Genomic DNA, 24,288 nt, shown 5'->3' on the forward strand with positions numbered 1-24,288 from the left:
AAAAAATATATGGGGAACAAAAAATACTGGTATATAATCCTATTTATGTAAAATTATATGTATGTATTTCTCCATGTATACATATATGCTAAAAGAGGTATCTGGAAAGATGTTCACCAAAATGTTGAAGACAGTTACCTCTGAGTGGCAAGGTTTAATTGATCTATTTTTTTTTTCCAGGTGATAGTTTTACTTTCTCCTCTGTGCCTATCTCAAATTTTTACTCTTTTACAATAAAATTTTACACAAACAGTAAAGCTTTTTTTAAACTTTTTTTTATTTGTCAAAGAGAGAGAGCACAAGCAGGGGAAGTGGCAGGCAGAGAGGGAGAAGTAGACTCCCCGCTAAGCAAGGAGCTCGATATGGGACTCAATTACGGGACCCTGGGATCGTGACCTGAGATGAAGGCAGACACCTAACAGACTGAGCCACCCAGGTGTCCCAGTAAAGTTTTTTTTTTTTTTTTTTTTTTAATTTACTTATTTGACAGACAAAGATCACAAGTAGGCAGAGAGGCAGGCAGAGGAGAAGGGGGAAGCAGGCCCCCTGCTGAGCAGAGAGCCCGATGCGGGGCTCGATGCGGGGCTCGATCCCAGGACCCTGAGACCATGACCTGAGCCTAAGGCAGAGGCTTAAACCACTGAGCCACCCAGGCGCGCCCCCCCCGCCGTAAAGTTGTTTTTTAAATGTAACCTTCATGAGGGGCACCTGGTGGCTCAGATGGTTAAATGTAATCTTCATGATAGTTGCCTTTTTAACAAAAATTCTTTATTTGAGAAACTACTTATTAGTATCTTGGAAAGATTGTATAAAAATCCAAAAAAGTAGTACATTTTGTTGCATTTTAAACTTAATGAAAATGTTCATAAAATTGTATTTTAAGTTTGTGTTTTAAAATTTATGAACTAAACTATAGCATTTTAATTGTATTTTAGGTTGTTTTTTTAAAATTTATGAACTAAAATGTGTAATTCTACCCATAATCCTTTTCCACATTGGAAATTGATTTTTTTTTAATATTAGTATTCTCTCTCCATGGTCTGATGCTTTTCAAAAACAAATAGAGGGGTGAATAAATTATATAAGGAATTCCATAAGGAAAGGAAAGATTTTTCAAAGAGTAAGCTTCTCTTAAATAGAATTTATAAACTGCAAAACATCAGGTCTTAAATGCCTAAACATTAACTTTTATATGAAGAAGTTTACATGTAAAGAATGTGCTGTTAGAAAACTATGTTGCCTTACTCTATAACTTTCAAAATTGCTATAAATAAAAGAACATTTTATGTTCATAATACATTGTTAAGAAAAAGAACCAAGTTACAAAACCATACATAATTGTTCAGTCCTATCTTGGCTTTTAATAAACTACATGTGTGTATGCAAAAAAGACTAGAAGATTTGTATTTTAAAATGTTAGCGGTCGTTGTCTCTGAGAGGGATAATAAGTAGTATGTATGTTTTTTGTTTTCTTATTACAAAAGATTTATTACTCTTGTACTAACAAAAATAAGAAAATTAAATATTTATATTGTATTTTATAATTTCATATAAATATTATATATTTAATAATTAAATATATGGTAAATGTTTACTAAGTGTTCCTAAAAAGAAGCAAATGGAACAGCAAGGAACAGAATAGAATTTGAGAGGAGTTAGAGCCAGATTCTAGATTCCAGATTCTTTGCCTACTTCTACCATTGCATTGTTAGATGGTGTTGGCCTAGTTGTTCATTTTTATTTCAACTTCCCTTTCTAAATTTGGAAAGTAATTTGCTGTATTTAAGAGAGTTTTTATGAAAAATATTATTTCACTAGGACACTGCTGGTGAAATTGGAACTGGTATTTCACGGCTTCCTGAGGTCTCTAAAAAACCAGAATACTGGAATAATGTTCCTGAAGAATATAAGCACTTTAATTTTAATGATCTGCTTAACAACAAACTGGAGTTTGAACATTTCCGCCAGTTTCTTGAGGCTCATTCTTCAAGGTAAGGAACATAAGTATTTTTGAATGTATTTCTCCCTTAAAGCATCATTTTCTAAGCTACTTATGTTTTTAAGCTACTTACTTTGATCGAACATATTAAAAGTGATTTGGTGCTAGATTTCACCCATGACAGTAAAAAGTAATGAGCATACCTCTCTGAAATCTGTATGGGTAACTTCTTGTTGGGGAGTGCATTTTGATAAAAGTAACCTCCCAAATGTTATTTCAAGTTGTCAAATAAGATTTGTTAGTAGTTTTTAGCATTGGCTAAATAAAAACACCAATGTGTTTTATTCTCTTGCTTTTCTACTCTTTTTTTTGCATTTTTCTAGACAGCTGCTTTAATTAGTATTTCTAAAAAGTATCTCCTTTATATTTTTCTAAACTGTTGAAATTATTACTAAAATCCTTGTGATTTTTATTAGCTAATACATCAATGAAATACTAGTTTTGCACAGAATCTTGGAAGCTTATGACATATTTTTCTAATGTAAACTGAAATATTGATCATATATTTTTCCAATAATTTTCCCCAAGTTAGCAGAAAAGGTTTAGACCTGGGAGCCAAATTTCACATTTACAAATTTCACAAACAATAAGAAGTTTCCCTTCTTATTGATGGGAATTGTGAATTTAGCATGTTGCCAAATATACATGCAGTAGATGGAAATTTTCCCAGATTTGATATCAACAATATGAGTCCAGCACTGATGGAGGAAATCTGAGACCCTGTCAATAACAGTAGTAGATTCTTTTCTGATCCCAATACTCCTGTGTTCATTCATATATTTAGCCAGGATTAGACATATTATTGAACTCATTAGTTTCATGATCTAATCAGTTCGGCTAACTTGTCAAGACGACAACTTTTTTGGTGGGTTAGTAGAATTCAGAGAAAAAAATTAAAAAGCCTGTACTTTATTTTTGTTTTCATTTTAGTGTGGACCTTATGTGCTGGACGGACATTGAACAGTTCAGAAGAATAGTTTATGGAGACCGAAAGCAAAGGGAAGAAAAATCTATATATATTAAAAACAAATACCTTAATAAAAAATATTTCTTTGGCCCCCAAAGTCCAGCTTCTCTATATCATCAGGACCAGGTATCAATATGTAAACATATATTCTTTGTTGAAGTATGAAAACCAGTAATTTTTTAAAATTTAAATTCAATTATTTAACATATAGTATATTATTAATTTCAGAGGTAGAGTTCAGTGATTCATCAGTCTTATATAAAACCCAGTGCTCATTACATCATGTGCCCTCCTAAATATCCATCACCCAGTGACCCCATCCCCCTACCCCCCCTTCCCTCCAGCAACCTTCAGTTTATTGCTTATGATTAAGAGTCTCTTATGGTTTGTCTCACTCTCTGGTTTCATCTTGTTTTATTTTTTCCTCCCTTCCCCTGTGATCTTGTTTGGTTTCTTAAATTCCACATATCAGTGAGATCATATGATAATTGTCTTTCTCTGTAACTTATTTTGCTTATCATAATATCCTCTAGTTCCATCCACGTCATTCCAAATGGCAAGATGTCATTTTTTTCGATAGTTGAGTAGTATTCTGTTGAATTTATATGCCACATCTTCTGTATCCATTCACTGTTGGTGGACATCTGGGCTCTTTCTATAGTTTGGCTATTGTGGACATTGATGCTATGAACACTGGAGTTCATGTGTCCCTTCGGATCACTACGTTTGTGCGATTGCTGGGTCATAGGGTAGCTCTATTTCCAACTTTTTGAGGAATCTCTGTATAGTTTTCCCAAGTGGCAACACCATCTTGCATTCCCACCGATAGTGTAGGAGGGTTCCCCTTTCTCCTCATCCTCACCAACATCTGTTGTTTCCTCACTTGTTAATTTTAGCCATTCTGACTGGTGTGAGGTCATTGTGGTTGAAAACCAGTAATTTATTTCTTTTTGTCAACAACTTGAAAGTCATCTATTTTGTCCTTTGCTTTTATGATTTATATGTTAGATACTTTGAAGATCTTAACTTTTTAAGTTACTTCTAAGTATCTACAAATTAAATGCCTTTAAAATGCACTCAAGTATACTATAAAACTGTTATTTTTAAAAGTAATTTATAGAAAAAAATAGCTTTTATTCATCCAGTCATCCATTCATTCAGCAAATATGAATGCCTGTGATATATGTTGTTATTATTTACTATAATATTACTGTCATTATTACTATATGTCATTATTACACTATGTGGTGTCATTATTTATGACAAAAAGTCCAGATGGGAATTCAGCAGTGGGACTGAGTGTTCATGTAACACTTTGATCACATGAAATATGGCTCGATTTTTATGCTTTTGAAATGTAAAGAATTAAGTGTTATAATGAATTTGAAGTTTTCTAGTACCACATTACTACCTGGAGATCAAATGTATAGTGTTTGACATTTTTATTTTGGTAGTTTAAAAGGATACCTATTTTAATGGTGTACATCCAAAAAATCCAAGTTTCAGATTCATGCTAAATTCACTAAGTTAAAGGAAAATTCAGAGGTGTTCATAAGTGGGGCATACCACATTAAAAAGCTAGATCTTCCAGGGGTAAAATAAGCAATACTTTTTGGGAATAAGAAGGAGAAGGAATTCTGGAATTAAGCAACCTTGACAAAATGCCTTGCCGTTAGTTCCCTGAGATCCAAATCTGGGCTGTATTAGCAAAAGTATTGGGTATCTCAATAAGCACAAGTATGAAACAAACACATGGAAAGCATTTGTTTTCTGTTTGGCTTGTGCTACATTGTATGAGGGTTCCTGGTATCTGATGCTACTGTGTGAACCTTCCGTACTAGAACATGCTGAGAACTTCAAATTCAGTAGAAAAAATGATTCATTGCTATCACAGCAAATGACTGTGTTTACTCCAGAGTGTCCTCAATGACCTTTCTTCCTCATCTCTGGCTTTACTTTTATTTTTGTTTAAGTATTTTATACTTAAGGATATTCATATCACATTACATTCCATATAGATCTTGCTAGTTCTAATTTCAGTTGGGTGGGCCAAGTTTGCATTTTGATCAGCAAAGCAGTCTTTTCCTCTTTTTCTTTTTTCTTCCTTTTTTTTTTTTTTAATATTTTATTTATTTGACAGAGAGAAATCACCACTAGGCAGAGAGGCAGGCAGAGAGAGAGGAGGAAGCAGGCTCACTGAGGAGCAGAGAGCCCGATGTGGGGCTCGATCCCAGGACCCTGGGATCATGACCTGAGCCGAAGGCAGAGGCTTTAACCCACTGAGCCACCCAGGCGCCCCTCTTCCTTTTTTATATAAAAAATCAGTATTGTTAAAGGATGGCTATGAGGGTTTCTCATCTTTTTATGCAAAACAATTATTAGTAAGATTTGATTGATTTTATTAATTGAAGGTGAACTAGGAAGGAGGTAATTTTTCCAGTGAGGGGCCCAGAAATTTTGAATGATGTGTGCACAGAAACAGGCAGAAAACAGAATGATATATAGCAGGAAATAATCATTTGTGGCTTGTTGAAGCTGAGACTTCTACCGAAGGAAGATCTGGGCCACCAAGAAATTATGTTTTGTAAAAGGTGTCACCTGTGCAGGTCAGAGACTCTTCTCTGTATAACCTGGTCTCTCTCTACTTCTGCTGCTTCTGTTTTCTTCTTCAGAGTTGTTGCAGCAGCTCTGCATTGCTGGGCCATCCTCATCCCACCACGTCCAACCCAACATTTGTTTGTGCCTATTTAGAATTTATGAGTCAAGGTTGTCTCCTAACTAATACATGCCCCATTTTCCTCATACACAAAAGAAAACGCTTTCTCCAACTAGTCAACTTGACCAGAATCACAGATTCATAGAATCTTAGACCTGGATGAGCCTTTAGACCATCAATTACCCTCATTTCATAGTTCAAGATGCTGAGGCTGTGGAGAAAAAAATGGCATTTCTTGTGGTCACACAGGATGAAAACCCAACTCCTATGTTCTCTGAAATATATCACGAGCAAAATCAGACATCTAAAAAAACCATCACATAAACCGCAATTGTCTGTTTGATGTTATAGGGGAGTTCTAGATTTTTACCATCCACAATAGAGCCAGGAGATACCTTTCGGCAAATGACAGTTGTGCTACCTGACGCGTGCTTGGGAAACGGTCTGGGAGTAGATGGATAAATGAATGACTATTAGTGTTTCTTCACTAAAACAGGAGTTTGCAGTTTTTCTGTTTCCTTTGTATTTTCTTAGATAATGAATTTAAGTGGTGGCTGGGGAAGGATGCTCCATGAGCAGCTTGATGCCCCTGTTCTGCTTGAAGTTCAGAAGCACGTCCTGAATAAGCTGGAAAACGTGTGGTTGCCATTGTTTCTTGCAAGTGAACAGTTTGCAGCACGCCAAAAGATAAAGGTATATCACTTAGTGGAATATTTGCATAGAAATAGGCAGTACCTCTTAAAACATCACATGTGTCTACCCGTGGACCCAGCCATTGAACTTCTATGGTGCAGTGGTTAAGAGCATGGAGTCAGCCTTCCCAAGGTTTTGCCTGAACCCTGCCATGTGTTAACTGTTCACCTTCAAGGTTTTCTGTTGGTTTTTTTGTAAGTATATTTCTTTCATTCATTCATTCATCCATTCATTTACACTTTACGTAATCTCTACACTCAACATGGGGCTCGAACTCATGACCCCAACATCAAGAGTCTCACGCTCTACTTGACTGAGCCAGCCAGGTGCCCCAACAGCTTTTAAGTTTTATAACCTTAGTTTCCTCATTTGAAAAATAACTGGGGTTAATAAGAGTAATTGCGTCCTAAGATAATTGTGAAGATGAAATGAAAGAAGGTATGTGTAGTTTCTTAGCATGGTACCTGGCATACAACGAAGATTCAAATAGTACTTATTAATCTAGGTGTTATTTTTATATTGTTATGAAGTCTTCATATAAACGGGCAAGGACATACAAGGGGGAATAGTTAAATGCTTTATGATAATTCTGTGCTATGAAGATTTCTATATAAAATGGGGTTATAAAATGAGATTAAAATATAAAAATGAGATTTCCACAGGAACTGATATGAAAGATTATTTCTTGAGGGAAACAAGCAGATGCAGAATAGCATATAGAAGATAATCCCATTACATGTTTTTATATCTCTATCGATTTATGTATTTATTTTTCTATCTATCTATGTATGTGTTTATGAAAAAAGTCTAGAACTATCTGCCTCCTGGGGAATAGGAAGGATTTTTACTTTGTGAAATGGGGAGTTTTTTGTTTGTTTGGTTTTTGCTTTGTTTACAAACCTGATCTTTACAAAAATAACATAAAGGGACAGAAGGTGAAATTTTGGGCTCTAGTATGCAAAAGCACATGCCGTTAGAGTTGATCAGGAAGACTCTAAAAGAACTGTCCTCTATATTCAATTTATCAAACACTTTGAGCCTTACTTATGTGGAAATAATCCTTAGTCTTATGAGTACCTTAAATTATGGAAAATACAATACAGCTGGGAAAAATAGAATTTATAGTCTGAAGAATTGCTGACTTGTTTTAGGAAAAAAGTTCCTGGAAATAAGCTTTGAGGCAACTCAAATTTCCTCACTTCCTTTCTTTAGGCTTTGGCTTATTAATATTATTTACCACGTTTTCTCACTATGTTGACCACAATAACTTTATTATAACTTATAACCGTTTCCTGACTGACTTAGCGTTCTTTGGGGGACAAAAACATAAACCGATTCTGGCAACCTTCAGCCAAGGAGAAAGGAGAGAATTTGTTATAAAATGGTGCTGGAACATCTCGCACACTGAGGGGAAGAGTTGACACCCAAGCTCTAGAAAGGCCAGGGGCTGGGATAGCCCTGGACATCCAGCAGAAGTTCCTGGATCTCTAGCTGTGGCTATCAAAAAGCAGCACCTATGATCCAGTAGTGGTCTCTCTAGGTCAGTGCCTATCTATCTGCTGTGGACAGGGAGGTAGTTTCACATAGCCCAGATTTGGCAGTAGTGGTTCCCAAGGGAAGATAGTGCGTATAGGCAATAACCTCAAGAAATATCCACTATAGGAGCGCCTGGGTGGCTCAGTGGGTTAAAGCCTCTGCCTTTGGCTCAGGTCATGATCCCAGGGTCCTGGGATCGAGTCCCGCATCGGGCTCTCTGCTCAGCCGGGAGCCTGCTTCCCTTCCTCTCTCTCTGCATACTTGTAATCCCTGCCAAATAAATAAATAAACTCTTTAAAAAAAAAAAAAGAAAAGAAATATCCACTATATTTCCTCTCTGTGTTGAATGACTTCTGTGCTTTTCTAAAATTAGTTGTGGCTAGAAAATAGCACAAAAATCTGGGAAATCCTAATTATCTCTCCCGTTTCAATTTCCAGGGGACCCAAAGTGAACTATTATCCACATTTGGGGCAACACACTTAGGTATTATTAGCTTAATGTTGCAGACAGGGAAACTGTTCAGAGAATTTGAGTGACTTGCCAGGCACCTAGGAAGAGCTTTCCTTTCTGAGTCTGGTCTTTTTTCTCCTAAACTGCATTATCTCTTATCCATGCTGACCTTTACCTCATTTTTAGAAGCTGTTAAATTAGGGGCACTTGGATGGTGCAGTCGGTTGCGTGGCCAGCTGTTGGGTTTCCACTCAGGTCGTGATCTCAGAATGGTGGGATTGAGCCCCACGTGGGGCTCTGTGGTCAGCATGGTGTCTGCTTGAGATTTTCTCTCTCTCTCTCCCTCTGCCCCTCACCCCACTAGTGCGTACTCTCTTAAATGAAAAAATAAATATTTTTTAAAAACAAAATAAAAGCTGTTAAATTAGCAAATGGTGTTTAAAAAATGTGGACATTCTAAATAATTGGGGTAAAATAATTGGTTTTGCTTTCAGGTACAGATGAAGGACATAGCTGAAGAGCTCTTGTTACAGAAGCATGAAAGGAAGATCGGGGTCTGGAAGGCAAGTAGTTTGTTATAGTCTTCCTCTTGCTCCCTCCACTCTGTCAAAGTATTGTTTTTTCCTCCCCTGCTTGTTCAAAGACCCTCATTGTAGACACTGCTTTCTAAGCCACTGACTACGTTTAATTGGCTGATGGGATCTGGGGGAGAGGGTGATTCTACCAGAGCCCTCTTCTTAAAGCTCTCTCGACCTGCTAAACCCTAGAAGTGTGCTTTAAATATTGGACTTTAAATATGCACTTTAGTTTATTTTGCTGGTGGTGGATTTATTGAGGCAAGCTGTTCATTTTAACATATGGTAGCTTATTGATTACTGAGCTTGAATTGCGCAAAAAGAATAGGTATGCAACAGAATGAACAAGTTAAATTATCTTGCATTATACTCTGTTGAAAGTTACATTTTGGCTTTAAAAGGATTAAAAACTATCATTTTATAATAGGATACCTAACTAGAAATTGCCTATTTTGCTTCTTAACAAGCATGATAAACACAGTCTTCCTTTTGAGCCTATAAATTTATATGTATTCATCCTTCTACAGATCATTCTGGAATGTCAGACTAGACCCGGGTGACCCCCTACATACATAAAATTTTATTTGACTATTAGAGGATTGTATGTATCTGTTAGGATGCTCTTTTTCTATATTTTCCTCTTGAAAGGAAATAAACCATTCTTATGTTTGTCTTTTGCTATATTTTTTGTTGAAATGCTAAGGAAGATGGGCTTATATTTCATATTATTGTGCATTATATATTATGTTATTTTCTGTTGTGTTAAATTACTAAGTTTTGTATATTACGAAGCAGGTCTTAAAACATTATTTGCTGAGTGCGTTTTAAATAAACATGCCAGTCTAATACATAATTGTTCCTATTTATAGGGCTGTAGTTTTAATATAGAACATATGGTGAGGTCTTAACTTTTTGACCAGAGAATATGTGCCTCACTAAAACAGTGTTAGGCATCTAATTACTTTATCTGGGTTAAGGCACTGCTGTTCACCTCAGCTGCCTGGTATTGCCTTCCCTTTTCAGTTTCCAATTCAGATGTTACCCTCAAGACCCTTCTACAAAGCTTTTGCTCCTCTGGGCAGAATGAGTTACTCCTTTTGTGTTCCCATAGTGCTTTTTACATAACTCTCTTCAACACTTACACTGCTAGTCACACATGATTTGTTTCAGGAAATTTATTTTATGCATTGTCAGTAATGGATATTTATCATGTGTTTGCCTGAGAGTTACTGTAATTCCTAAATTCATTTAAAACATCGCCTTTGGAATGGTGCTTCTTTGCATGACTGTAGACTAAACTCAGATTTGGGGAACTTCAATAAAATTTATCCAGTTAAAAAAAAAAAGTTCTATTCAGTATATTCAATAAAATCTATGTCTTATGTTTTTTAATCTGAGAGGCAAAGAGGGATGGATATGTGATCTAAAATGGTCAAAACTTAGAAAATAGACATCTTGTATTTCAAAACCGTGAAGATACAAACTAAGTAATACTTGCAAGCGTTACTAACATACCGTAGGTCCTTCTGGCTTTTTTTGTTATGTAAAGTAAATCCTCAGTCAAAAGAAGTTTATTACTAAAAATAATATAGTAATGATTTTTCTTCTTGTTATCAGGTATTAATAATAGTTTTAATTAAAATAATATGAAGATGTCTCACCTAAAAATATGATTTGTTTTCTAGTTAGAAGCTCCACAGCAAATTTCCTGTTTAAATTAACAGGATTAATTGGTAATTTTTTTGGTAAGACTAGAAAAAAATCTTAAATGTTCTAGTGGTCTTATTTTTTAAAGGCAAGTGAGTTATATTTAATATATAACATGATACATGTATAATAATATGTAGTTTTAAAATACATAATGATAATGTAACAATATATAATCATAAAATTATGGTTACATTTTTCTGTTTAAGTACAGAACTCACACAATGCATTAAAATGTAGTTTTTCACCATAGTCCCAAATTGTAATGATTCTTAACATTCTTAAACAATATAGTTATATGTTCTGAATCATCCAATCATTTCTTTTTCTCTCTACCTCTTTAAAAATTGAACAAGATCAAATAAAACTCATGGATACAGAGAACCAGAAGGGTGATTCCCAGAGGACAGGAGGGTGGGAGGTTAAATGAAATGAATGAAGGGAGTCAAGAGGTTTCAGTTCTAGTTATGAAATAAGTAGGTCTTGGGGATATAATTTCATGGGATGGTGACTAGCACCAATAACATTCTATTTCATTGCATATTTGAGCGTTACTAAAGGTAAATCTTAAATCTATATTCATAAACAGAAATGTTCTGTATCATTGTATGAAGACTGATTGTAGCTACTTATTGTGGTAAACATTTGGCAGCATATATAAATACTGAATCATTATGTTGTATAGCTGAGACTAATTATAATGTTACATGTCAATTACACCTCAATAAAAATATTCATAAATGAGAAAAAAAGGATGCCATAAAAATATGAAGGAGACAAAAGAGAGAAGAACAGAGAGGTAAAAGTTGCCAAATTCTGTTGTATCCATGCCATAAATTCCAACAGCCCAAAATAAAGGAGGTTGAAGTTGATAACTTTTAGCCTAATAAATGACCTTATTATTACTTTTTAGAATACAGTTGTTCTGAATAATGTTCTGTATTATCTACTTTGGACAGCCTGTGGAGAGTAAGTGGATATCTTCATCTTGTGAAATCATTGCTTTTCGTAAAGCATTATTGAATCCAATTACTGCAAGACAGTTTCAACGGTTTGTGGCTCTAAAAGGACATTTATTGGAAAATGATGTACTCTTTTGGCAAGAAGTACAAAAATATAAGGTATCATATTAGAAGCTTGAGAAAACCACCTTTTTATTTTTTGTGGAGGCAATGTCTTAACACATCAGATTCTTACCTGCAACTCCATAGGCAAGATCTTTATGAGATATCCCAATTGTGTCACCTTCAGACCAATATGTAAATATTAAGGTGTTTATTGTTCTATGTTAGGCACATTTCTTATTATACAGTGAAAAGTAAGAGTGAGCCCTGAAATGATAGAATTAGATTTTTCAACATAGTCACATATATTACATAGTCACATATATTATGATTTAATGAGATCCTTCCTGAAAAGAATTTTAACTATATTTTTGCATATCACTCTTCTATAAATGGATCATACACATTTTTTCCTGAAGACATCCATATTCAGTACTTTAACCAAGTTCTCTTTACCAGAACTCCTCCCAACTATATTGCCAGCAATGGTAATCAAAGATAGATGATTATAGATAAATAAACCAACAGAGATGAGAGGAGCTTTTGTATTAGAAAGAATGGGCAAATTTTTTTTTAAGATTTTATTTATTTATTTGACAGATAGAGATCACAAGTAGGCTGAGAGGCAGGCAGAGAGAGAGAGAGGAGGAAGCAGGCTCCCTGCTGAGCAGAGAGCCCGATGTGGGGCTTGATCCCAAGACCCTGGGATCATGACCCGAGCCGAAGGCAGAGGCTTTAACCCACTGAGCCACCCAGGTGCCCCAGAGTGGCCAAATTTTTAACAAAACAATTAATTGAACAAGTTTAGATGCAAAGGTAGTTTATTTTTAGGTTTAAGTTTAAGTGTTTATTGAAACCATATTGCATCTTTGCATTGAAGAAAAGAAAGGACTTTGTCGGTCTTATAATCTAGACTTGAATATGGGAATGTTATCTAGAAATACCTAAGAGTAGGCATCCAGACTCTGCTTCATGCTCCCACAGGGAGCAGATTCATTTCTGGGCGAGCAGCCTATTTATCCCATTATAAAGGTACAGAATAAAAATAAAACTGGAAGTTAAGATGATAATACTTTCAATTTGTCTATAATCTAAGTATGAATTATGCAATACTACTATTCTACAGCATTTTTATTCTATATAGTTAGTAATTGCTCGATAAAATCTATTTCCAAACTTTCTCCAATTTACCATGAAACTGTTTTCTATTCTTTTCTGTTATGAGCAATTTTTGTACTATTCTCACCTTAGAAATGTTCTCAGAAAAAAAAAATGTTTTGAGATAAAGTTTTTCAAAATCTGTCACAAGGTAAGCAATATTAAAAAATTTTTTTGAGAATTAAGAAGGAGGTAGATAGAGTCTGTTTTCCAGAATAGGCAGTAATACAAGTGGGCAGAATTATTTTTAAGCTGCTATGAATACGAGTAAGCCCAACCCCACTAGGATAAGAGGTAATGCAATAATCCTTGCACAAAAGACATTTAAAAACACCCATGCTGAGAAACAAACTGATGGTTTTAGAGGGGAGGGCAGTGGCGGTTGGGTGAGCCTGGTGGTGGGTATTAAGGAGGGCGTGTATTGCATGGAGCACTGGGTGTGGTGCATAAACAATGAATCTTAGAACACTGAAAAAATAAAATTAAATAAGTAAATAAAGTAAAAAAAGAACCACCCATTCATTCAAAGTCAACCCTTAGTCCTGCGACTGTTTCTCCTTCAAGGTTGCCCTTGGTCTTCATTTAAAAATCTCGTCTGTGGTATAGAATGGAGGACATATGATTCTAGGTAACTAGTCAAAATCCTGCTATCGGAGGGAATTTGTTCATTTAGTTAGCATTTATTAAGTACCTAATGTGCCAGCTATTAGGCTAGATCGTACGAATAAAAATGTGAGTTCAGCACATTGCCCTCCCTCAAGGAGGGAGACACCCATGAAAACAAATATCATGAAATAATATTGATCTGGATCCATGTTTTAACTAGATACAGTTTTGGCACCGAGGAGGGAATGATGCAGAGAGGGTTGTAGGTCAGGGAATTCTTGGCAGGGATAACATTTGAATTGGGTCTTGAGAGAGTCTGCTAGGTGGAAAGCATTTTACCTGATATGGCGAAATCTTACTAAGCTCACTTTTATATGGCTTACTCTTATTAAATGTTTACTATCTGCCAGATATTGTTTTAATTCTTTTCATGTAACAATGAATTTATTCTTCAGAAGAGTACTATTAGGTCAAAGTTGTTACTCTTGCCATTTTACAGATGAAGAAGCTAAGGCATGGAAGGGTTAAGAAACTTCAACATCATGTAGCTAATTAAGTGGTAAAGCTGGAATTTGCCTTGGCATTCTGTTGCTAAAGCTCATGCCCTTAAACACCAAGTTATGTTCCATCCTCCCCACCCAGCTGTGATTATGGTAATATGCCAAGAAATTAAGATCTAGATTCTTCCCAAATTTTCACAATTCAGAACAATGTTTGATTAACCTGTTTAAACTGAGACCTTAATGATAGGTAAAAGTTCACTAGGCTAATGATATAAGTAGGGCAGAACAATTAGAAAAAAAAAGTTCAATTCTGACTTTTATCCCTTCACCCTCAAAATGAAAACTCCAAAAATTTGTTTTTATTTCACAAGACATATTCCATAATTATAAATCAGGCTCACCAAATAATTATATATCTTATGAGTAATGGGGAAAAAATACACTCTTGGTAACATATGAAACATATGTGGTATAAATAGACATTTTCTGAGGGTATGCTAAATGGAGTTAAAAATGTTAACTTTTGTCTTAAGGTAACATTTATATCAATCTTGTTTCATATATAACTTATTCCAAATTATTTGTAAGAATTTATATGGCCAGCACTCAAATTGTTCTTTCTTTCGTAGTGTCCATAAGATAGCTATAACAATGCCCATCACACAGTGAGTACTTAATAAGTGTTAGCTCATTTCCGGCCTGGAATGACAAGTTTCCAAATGTGTTTGCTTCCTAGTAATTTAGAGAACAATGTCTTTGACAGAGCAATGCCATAATTCAAACTAAGCTACCTCTTTATTTTAAAAAATGATAGCCTCACAACTGTGACATAAAACTGGCTCTTTTTAATGTATGATCACTAGTTTTGAGGAGGTTAATTAAATGGGTTAACTATAAGCGTGCAGATACTAAGAGATACATAATGACTTACCTGTCCCGGCCAGCATCCTGGTTTTGTTGCCTTTTTGTGCCTCAGTCACCTTGGAGTAGAAGCTGTTCTTGTTGGAAAAGCTTTTGCATCCACCCCGTCAGTTGAGCTAGGTGCCTGTTTTCGATGCTCGCCTAGGACCCTACGTAGGCCTCTACTGTAGCACTTCCTAGCTGGCTCAGATTGAAGTAATGTGTTCTCTTGCTTCTCCTCCAGGAAGATTGAGCCTTTAAAGGGCAGGTACTGTCATGAGGCTCAACTGGTAGACAGCAGGCATTCCATATAAATTCGTTCAATGAGTGAAAATAGACATTGAAGCTGTTCCTTTGCCTGGCCGTAGAAGCACTCCAGATTAAGTGAAACATGTTTATATAGGGTATATGCATCAAAGGGTTAGGTTCCTCAAACCCAAGAGAAATAGAAGATATGGTGTGTTTTGTTTTTTTTTCTAAGATAGCCTTCACATGTTCTAGTGCCTCTTGACCTGCAGCTAAGCAGTATATATTACTGAAAGACATGTTGGCACAATTCTATAAAGTATTCTAGGAGTGCATTAATGATATATTGTTCTCTCTTCTCTCCTTGCTCAGGACTTGTGCCATTCGCATTGTGATGAGTCCATCATTCACAAGAAGATCATGACTATTATCCACTGCTTTATTAATTCTAGTATTCCACCAGCTTTACAAATTGACATTCCAGTAGAGCAAGCCCAGAAGATTATTGAACACAGGAAGGAGTTAGGACCATATGTGTTTAGAGAGGCACAGGTAAGAGATGAGGGCATGCAGCTAAGGGTATTTTATTTTTTATTTGTTTTTATTTCTATTTTTTTTTTCTAGCAGCTAAGCATATTTTAAAATAGATGAACAATCTAGATGTCCTTTTAAGGCTTTTGCATTATTCATATTTGACAAAGTTCCAACCTTCCTAATACTGGGGTTTATTCTATTTAATTAAAAAATTTTCGGGGGTGCCTAGGTGGCTCAGTTGGTTAAGTGTCAGGCTCTGCATTTTGGCTCAGGTTATGATCTCAGGATCCTAGGGTTGAGCCCTGTGTCGAGTCCATTTCAGATTCTGTGTTCAGCAAGAAGTCTGCTTGAGATTCACTCTCTCTGTCTGCCCACCCCCTAAAACAGATAGAGAAATCTTAAAAAATTTTTTGCATATTCCCCAGATCATAAGAAACTAGTAACTTATTATTTTGTTGAGAATATATGGCAAATACAATTATTTAAATACTATCCTTGACTCTCTACGATTATCGTTTTTGTTTCTAACTTCTAGAACTCCAGCCAATTCCTCCTTCGTTTCCCACCATTCTTATTTCCTTTAGAAAAATCTGCTACCACAAATATGTGGTAAAATACGTGTGTCCCAAGATTTGTGTATTTTTAAAGATTGGAATATTCACATAGCTCATAAAGTAAGTGAGAGGAGATTTAAGTACCCGACCAGCATAAAGTACACAAGCTCATGAAAGGAAAACCATGCCTGTTAACCTGCTCAAGTTACTTCTTTTTAAGATAAATAATAGAAAACAGTGAACATAATTTATTTGCATTTTTTAAAAGCCTTTTAGTGATGTTGTTCCTGAAAAATGATTAAGAAAAATAAATTATAATAGAGGTAATAGGGAAGGCCATGTCATGATTTAAGTGATATGAAACAGAGATTTGGGATATGATGCCCTTGAGCATGGAAAAAAGGCCCTTATTCCTTAACATTAATTTTGAGCCAGCTGTGTTCTAAGTCCTCTAAAAAACTGAAAATGGACTCCCGATCCAAATTATACATTAAAATAAGTAAAAATGCAGAGGAGCGGTTGAGGATGTGCTGGAGAGAAATAGAGAAAACATGATGCCAGAATTAGAGTATCTGTTAGTGAAAAGATCTTAGCGATCACTTAGCCTAGCCCAGGTCACTGGATAACCAGACCAGGGCTTACCCATGTAGCTCAAAGACCTTGAGTCTGCAAGTGCATGTCTGGAGCTGCTTATATTGGTTGGCTCCGCCATACCAGGGATTGAAGCCAGTAAACTCTATTGGAGTCCTCTAGTCTGTGCCTTCCGCTTGATTTCCTAAAATGGAGTCCTGGACATGTCTTTGGAGTCTTTGGAGCATCAGAAAATAAGAGAATCTTTGTAGTCCTCACCTCACCAAACTGGTGATTCCTTCTGCATTTCCTAAGGAAGCTCAGAGAATAGCATCACCTTCTACCCAGGTGTGCAAGCCAAAGATCTGACTGCCATCTTTATGTCTTCCCTCTCCTTTGTTCCTTTACCCCCATATCTGCAGTCCCTAAAATTTATCCATTGGTCTCTTTGTTATCTGTCATCCTATCTACTTTTCTCTGACTCCATGCCACTACCTCATCTCACATCTGCAATACTTCACATTAACTGCCAAACGTGCCTCTGGGCTCTCTCAAAACCATTTAACTCACTGCAGACAGAGCCACCTTTCTCAAAATGTCTATCTGATCATGTCGCTTCTCTGCTTTCTATTTCCGTTACTCCCTACTGTCCTCAGCACGAAGAACATCTTCATTTATCTCCCTAGGCGTATCTCTTACCACTCCCTGCTACCCAACCCCCAGTCTTCCTGACATATCTGTAGTTCCACAGACATGACTCACTCTCTTCCCTCCTGAGTTTTTTGCATTATCATCTCTCCTCTGTGCTTCTGTAAGATCCTGTGTGATGTCTGTTTATCACACAAAACTGAAAATGCCTATTTTCATGCTGACTTTCCCAGTAGATTGTAAGGTGTTTGAGGGTAGGGAATGTTTCTTATTTACCCTTGTGGCCCAAATCCTGGCACTGAATAGGCATTTTTGAACACATAGATGACTGAACACGAGAAGTGATCATTTGTGACAGAAAGGAGTAAGATCAAATTGGGAATGAGAGCGAACTTGAGTGAAAGGGCTGCATAGTCGATTTAAAAACCTGTTGCCTGTTCCGGTATTGTTATCAGTTTGGCCTCTGCCTGTCCCCCACCTGCATCACTAATAGCTTTCAAGTTTTCTTCACCCAGCCAAATTTTCACCAGCCCTTTTTATTCATACTAAAGCCAGTGCCCATCTCCTGCCAGTAAGCAAAGTAGCTCTAAAATTATTAAAACCTTTTGTTACATACAGTTTGATTTCTTTCAAGGTTCTGCAGGCACAGAGTAATTTTCATGACTAGCACATACGTCATTAACCTAAAATCGTAATTGCAACTTTTAGGAATAGAGCAGTTTTAGGTCTCCTATTGAAAAATTGTGTTCTACTTGGGTGACTTTTACTATAAGACTTTCTAGATTGAAGTCAATGTATTTGAGAGCTAGGAATGACTCAGGTTTTGGAGAGATAACTGAGATTTAGGGTCAATAGTTGGTAAATAGAGGAAGAAGAGGGAGAGTATTTAAGTTTAAGAAATTTGCATAAAAACCACCATAATCCCTTGACATTGGAGCAGGGACTTACTTAAATAAAGACGTGGCCGGTAAATGTAAATGAAATTTTTTAAAAAGCCTGTATTTCATCAAATAAAGGATCTTTAGCTTTTGTATTCAAAATACCAAGAGGCTACAGAATTCAATGATAAAACTGTCTTTTTTTTTTTCTTTCTTAATTTAAATTCAGTTAGCCAACATATAGTTGGCTACATCATTAGTTTTTGGTGTAGGGCGCAAGGATACATTAGTTGCATATAAACTGTATTTTAAAAGGAGTAAATAATTTTAGAATTACTGATAATATCCATGTACAGAAAAAAAGGAATAAAGAAATATACCAACCAGTTGAAGACTCTGTTGATCACTTCAGTGCTTGCTTTTTAAAAATTCCTCCTTTCCCCTGAAGAGTTGGCTTGGAGCCTAATGGGATGGCTCATTTTTCTCCAGGGCATTAGGTAAAGGTCATTCCCAGCAACAAGATGTTGAGCTTGATCTGATGTGGCAAGTCCTACCTTCTTGGAAGTAATGTATGCCTCTGGAACTAATGGAAATACTTGGCATGGGAATTTGAGCAACAATTCTTATCTCTATAAATATCACAATTAATCACTTAATGTAGAATGTGCTCGTAGAAAGCATTTGTCCAGGATACCACCCTGCTTTTTAAATGTTACTTTTCTTGCTCTCACATAAAAGAGATTATATCATTTAAAAGTTACTCAAGATTTATTCTTAGATCTGCAGCTTTGTTTAAGAGCTTTTCCAGAGGTATTTCCTTTCTCTAAAAGAAAGAAGGGGGGGGCAGAGAGGAGTTCCTCTTGATGGACCGAATATTTGGAATACTTGCATAAAACAGCAGAGTGTGTGGCAGATCACCCAGTGTATGTTTTAAAAGAAGACATAAATTTCTTATTTGAAAAGACCTAATGGATTCTTTATTAATACAATCAATTGGTTAGGGAAACATAAAGAATAAAGTAACTTTTAAGTATTTTTTTTTTTTTTTTTTTAAAGAAAGACTTCTCATTGGTAGTAAAAAACATTGATCATAAGCATGTGCTGAGCTAAACTATACCAAGATGTCTGGAGACAATAAGTTGGAGGAAACATGCTGTATATTAAAGATAGAATAGTTAATCCATTATTATGGTGAATTAGAGTTTAAATCAGTACCTTTGTATGAAATTGTAACCTGAGACATTGTTTTTTATACAGATGACAATTTTTGGGGTTCTATTTAAATTTTGGCCTCAGTTTTGTGAGTTTAGGAAGAACTTAACTGATGAAAAAATTATGAGTGTTTTAGAGAGGAGACAAGAATATAATAAGCAGAAAAAAAAATTGGCAGTCATAGAAGACGAAAAATTTGCAAAGGTAAGACAAGACTCATTTTGAGTTGAACCATACTTTTATTTTTTAGTTATTTTTTTCTTATGGTTTGAATCATACTTTTAAAAGGTATGTGATGTGTGTGAATTTATAGAAGAATTTGGGCCAGGGGAAAAATGCAGAAACATTATAGAATACAGCTTTTAGTGGCTTTAATTCTTTATAAAGGTTTCAGCCTTTGTTGTGAAATTTTCAAAATTCTTTTCAAATATCACCTCTTCCCTGTGGAAGCTTCCTTGACCCCAATAGGCAACACAAGCAGCTCACGTCCATGTAGTAGCATTCCTTACTCTCTTGGAGAATGCTTTATATAGCCTCATGAACAAGTTTTTGCATCTGTCATTCTCACAGGACTGATTCCCAAAGATAGTATCTGTCTTGTGCATCTGTGTATCATAGCACATAGACCAGTGTCCAGCACATGTTCAGTTATTAATCACTGTTTACTGAGTAAATCAGGAATAAAAAAAAAAATGAATGAATGAAAAGATGTCATGAACTCATGGTAAAGCATTTTCAGTATTAAAATTACAGTATGATACATTCACTGTGAAATTTATAAATATGAATTATAAATTGCCCAACCTGCCTATTTGTCTGTTAGTCTGTCCATTTATTCATCCATTCATCTGTCTATCCTTATATTTATCCATTTTCTTTGAATTGAAAAAGAGTAAAGGCTCCCAACTAATGTGTTTTATTTATTTATAAGCTTATGCTTATTCTATTTTTTAAAAGAAATTTAAAAGTTATTGAAAGATGCTGAAGTAATATAATAATGCTCCTATATACACAGGTCAAAATAAACTGCTAACATTTTGCCTCATTTGTTTTTTTTTCCTCCCTAAAATATTGCAGAAAGAGTAAATCCTACAGAAAGAGCAAATTCTCTTAATCCCAGTTCTGAATTCTTTTACCCTCCCTATTCCCAAGAGCATCCACTAAGCTTGGGCTATATTCTTCCAGATCTTTTTAAAGATAGTGTTTTATACATGTATATATACAGTTTCATAAACAATATAGAGAACTACAGAGGTTCTCAAAAAACTGCCAAACTCCTCCAAAGCTGCAGAAGCAGCTTGCTCTGTTTGATATTTGTATGGTGTATCTTTTTCTATTCAAATATACAGGATAGAGTTGGGTCATGGTGATTTTGTAAAAACTCTATTCTGCTCATCTTCTGTCTTTTAATTGGTGCATTTAGTCTCTTTATCTTTAGTGTAGTTTTTTATATGTTAAGTCTTCCATTTTATTTCTTGTTTTAATTGTTCCTTCTGTTTTTCATTTTATTCTGTTTCCTTTGTCTGTATTCCTGTGGATTACTTGTCTATTTCTTAGAATTTTATTTGGGTGTATCTTTGTTTAGATGTTTTAGTAGTTGCTTTAGATATTACATTATAGATATGTGATTTTTCCCAGTCTATTAGTGTTGACATTTTACCACTTTGAGTAGAGTCTAGGAATTACTCTCCCCCTTTATGTCTTTTTCCCTCACCTGTTTATACTTATTTTAAATATTTCCTCAACCTATACTGAGAACCACATCAAACCACATCATGATTACTGGTGGTTGAGGAAAATATAAGCCATTTCAAAATGAGCAGAAAATGACTGGTGATACCCATATAAAGCCATCATAAGAATAAAACAAAATGAAAACTCTGACGTTTTGTAATTTTTGCCTCAACCCTCAAACATAAATGAGGAATCTCAAAGAGAGAAGAAAAGTCTATTCTATTAACCCATACTTTTGCTCTTTCAATTTTTCTTCCTTCTTGATGCTCCAAGATCTGTTATTTTATTCTTTCTTTTCTCTATAGATAAGGTATTGTTTCTCACATACCACTTTCAAGATTTTTTCTTTGTCTTTCGTTTTCAGAATTTGATTATGATATGTCTTGTGTGGATTTCTTTGGATTTGTGTTGAGGATTGATCAGTTCTTGAGTCTATAGGTTTTATGTTTTTGCTAAGTTTTGGGGGTGATTTATATACATATTTTATATGTGTGTGCATGTATATGTATATATAAATCTTTTGATCTACATATATGACTTATATACATATTATATATCATTTATATACATTTACATGGATCAGAAATAGAGTGTACTTAAATAATATGTGTTTAAATCCCCTATCTGTTCAATCAAATTCCTTCTCCCTTGAGTACCTTGTAACTTCACTTTTGAGAGACTTTTGTCTTTTTCTTCAGTCTTCTTTTAAGTTCAGTAAACTGTCATTTTATATTTCCTTTTTATATTTTTGGTCTACTTCTGGACTGAGTTTCTGCATTTATGGTTTGGGGTATTATTTCATATATGCAAATATTTTTATAGGAATATTTAGTTTGTTTTATGGTTTTCCTCTGATTCATGACTGAATTTCTTGGACAGTACTGTCAGCAACTGAAATGTGTACACAGCATCATTTATAATAATAAAAAATTTTTAATGACTTAAGTTTCTAATAGCTGGCATTGATTGAATTATCTATGGTACATACTTTCACTAGATTACTATTCACCTGTTGATGTGATGATACAGTTTTTTTTTTATCATTCAGGATTCGAGTGCATAGGACAGTTCATCATTGGAAATGATGATGTATTCATTTCATCATCCAAATATTCGGGTGTATACTATATGTTGTATGGTAGGGATACTGGTGATTGATACAAAGACCCTCCCCTTTATATTCCCATTCTATATTTATTAACATAGAAGCATTTTCACAGCATTTAATGTGAAAAGGATGTTTCAATTAGCAATAATCGTGCCTCGGATAAACCTCATTGGCTACAATACTGCCACTGCGCAAAGCTTGAAAAGGATGTTTCATAAGAGGACATTTAGTGTGATCCCATTTGCATGAAATTTAGATAATAAAAATAAATATTAAAATTATAGATTATATCTATATCTTTCCCTGATGAGAAGTTTGGATGTATGTTTATGAAAATGTTCACAAGGGTTTTTCTTAGATGCCAGAATTTGGGAGTGATTTTTATTTTCTTCATAATTTATTATTTATTTCAAAATATTTTATGTTAGGATGAAAGAAAATTAAAGAGTTCATGAATTATGTCACAGTAGTAATATTGACTTGATGAAACCACAGGTATGGTACTCACCACAAAATATTTTTTCATCTGATGTTATGACTCCTTTACTGTAAGTTTATACTAATATAGTGTTATCCCTTTTTTGGAATAACTTAATATAATTACAGGATGGACTCAGACAATGTGCAAGTTCTTCAGCATCTGCTATCAAAACATTCACTCTAGCCACTGACCCAGTTTTAGGCCTACAAGCATATGGTCGACAGGTAAGCAGTCAAGGTGTCTCCAGATACCACTTCTTCTTTCGGGCATTGGATAGTAGAATGCAGTCACTCAGTTATTCTGCAATAGTAAAGGTGTGCTTGTTTGCAAATGAAGGTAACTAACAAATCATTGGACACTACATCAAAACTAATTACTATACACTGGCTCACTGAACATAATTTAAAAAAAAGAAAACGAAGGTAAACTTATATTAGGAGAGGTTGGAAGGGATTTTCCGTGAGCTCTTGGAGAACATTAAAATTTCTGCTCATCTTGGACAATATAATCAATGAAAATACTTTCTGATACATACGAAGAAGATTTAAGAGGCAGAAGTTGAAATGACTCTTATTGGAAAAGGGAATAAATTAGGCAGATAGAGAACAAGGTAGAATACATTTGGTTGATATATTCTTGGGTTTAAAAAACAAAGAAAAACATCAAAGGCTTAATGTCAATTTTTTTTAAGATTTTATTTATTTGAGAGAGAGAGAGTGAGAGAGAGAGCATGAGAGGGGGAAGGTCAGAGGGAGAAGCAGACTCCCCGTGGAGCTGGGAGCCAGATGTCGGACTCAATCCCAGGACCCTGGGATCATGACCTGAGCCAAAGGCAGCAGCTTAACCCACTGAACCACCCAGGCGTCCCTTAATGTCAATTTTTTGACATCAGATCTCTGAAGTGATCATAAAATTGACCAGTAAATGACCATCAACAATACGTTCACAGTTTTTATGTTTATATTTACATTTATAACTTGTACATTAATACCACTTTTACAACATTTCATAAATTCATGTCTATTTTTTAATGTTTTGTGTCAAAAGCATTTGTGTCTTAGGATAACACAAGTCCAAGGAACAATTTGGCATTTAGTATATGTGCTGCCGAAGCGAGCACCAATTTGGCATTTAGGAATGTTAAATAAATTCAGCCACTCAGCTAAGATAACTGATAGACTATAAAACTTTTTTTAATTGAGAAGAAGGGAAATATCCAATTTTGTGATACCATATTTTGAAAAAGGTAACATCTAAAAGTGTGTGGTATGTAATAATGCCAGTTGGAAGAACATTCATTAGCAAATGATTAGCATTAAATCTCAGAAACACCATGTAAAAACAAAGGGGGAAATGTGGAATTTGTGATAACAGGCTTCTAATTTTCACTGTCATTTACCAGTTATTATTACCTGGAAGCCTGAAAAAAAAAATCATGGAATTTGCTT

General features: G+C 35.1%; 1 protein-coding gene and 1 pseudogene across 1 annotated transcript in view; one reads left to right on the plus strand and one right to left on the minus strand.

Moving 5' to 3' along the window:
- Positions 1-24,288, plus strand: part of RGS22 (regulator of G protein signaling 22) — a 117,025-nt gene that overhangs the window by 90,284 nt on the left and 2,453 nt on the right. The window contains exons 19-26 of the mRNA XM_046007305.1: positions 1,819-1,991; positions 2,930-3,092; positions 6,217-6,375; positions 8,857-8,925; positions 11,604-11,765; positions 15,494-15,673; positions 19,563-19,721; positions 22,966-23,064. Coding sequence (XP_045863261.1) covers positions 1,819-1,991; positions 2,930-3,092; positions 6,217-6,375; positions 8,857-8,925; positions 11,604-11,765; positions 15,494-15,673; positions 19,563-19,721; positions 22,966-23,064 — 1,164 coding nt within the window. The remainder of the gene's footprint in view (positions 1-1,818; positions 1,992-2,929; positions 3,093-6,216; positions 6,376-8,856; positions 8,926-11,603; positions 11,766-15,493; positions 15,674-19,562; positions 19,722-22,965; positions 23,065-24,288) is intronic.
- Positions 22,393-22,558, minus strand: LOC123927824 (annotated as a pseudogene).

The sequence above is a fragment of the Meles meles genome, chromosome 1, assembly GCF_922984935.1.
Source record: "Meles meles chromosome 1, mMelMel3.1 paternal haplotype, whole genome shotgun sequence".
Classification (NCBI taxonomy): Eukaryota; Metazoa; Chordata; class Mammalia; order Carnivora; family Mustelidae; genus Meles; species Meles meles.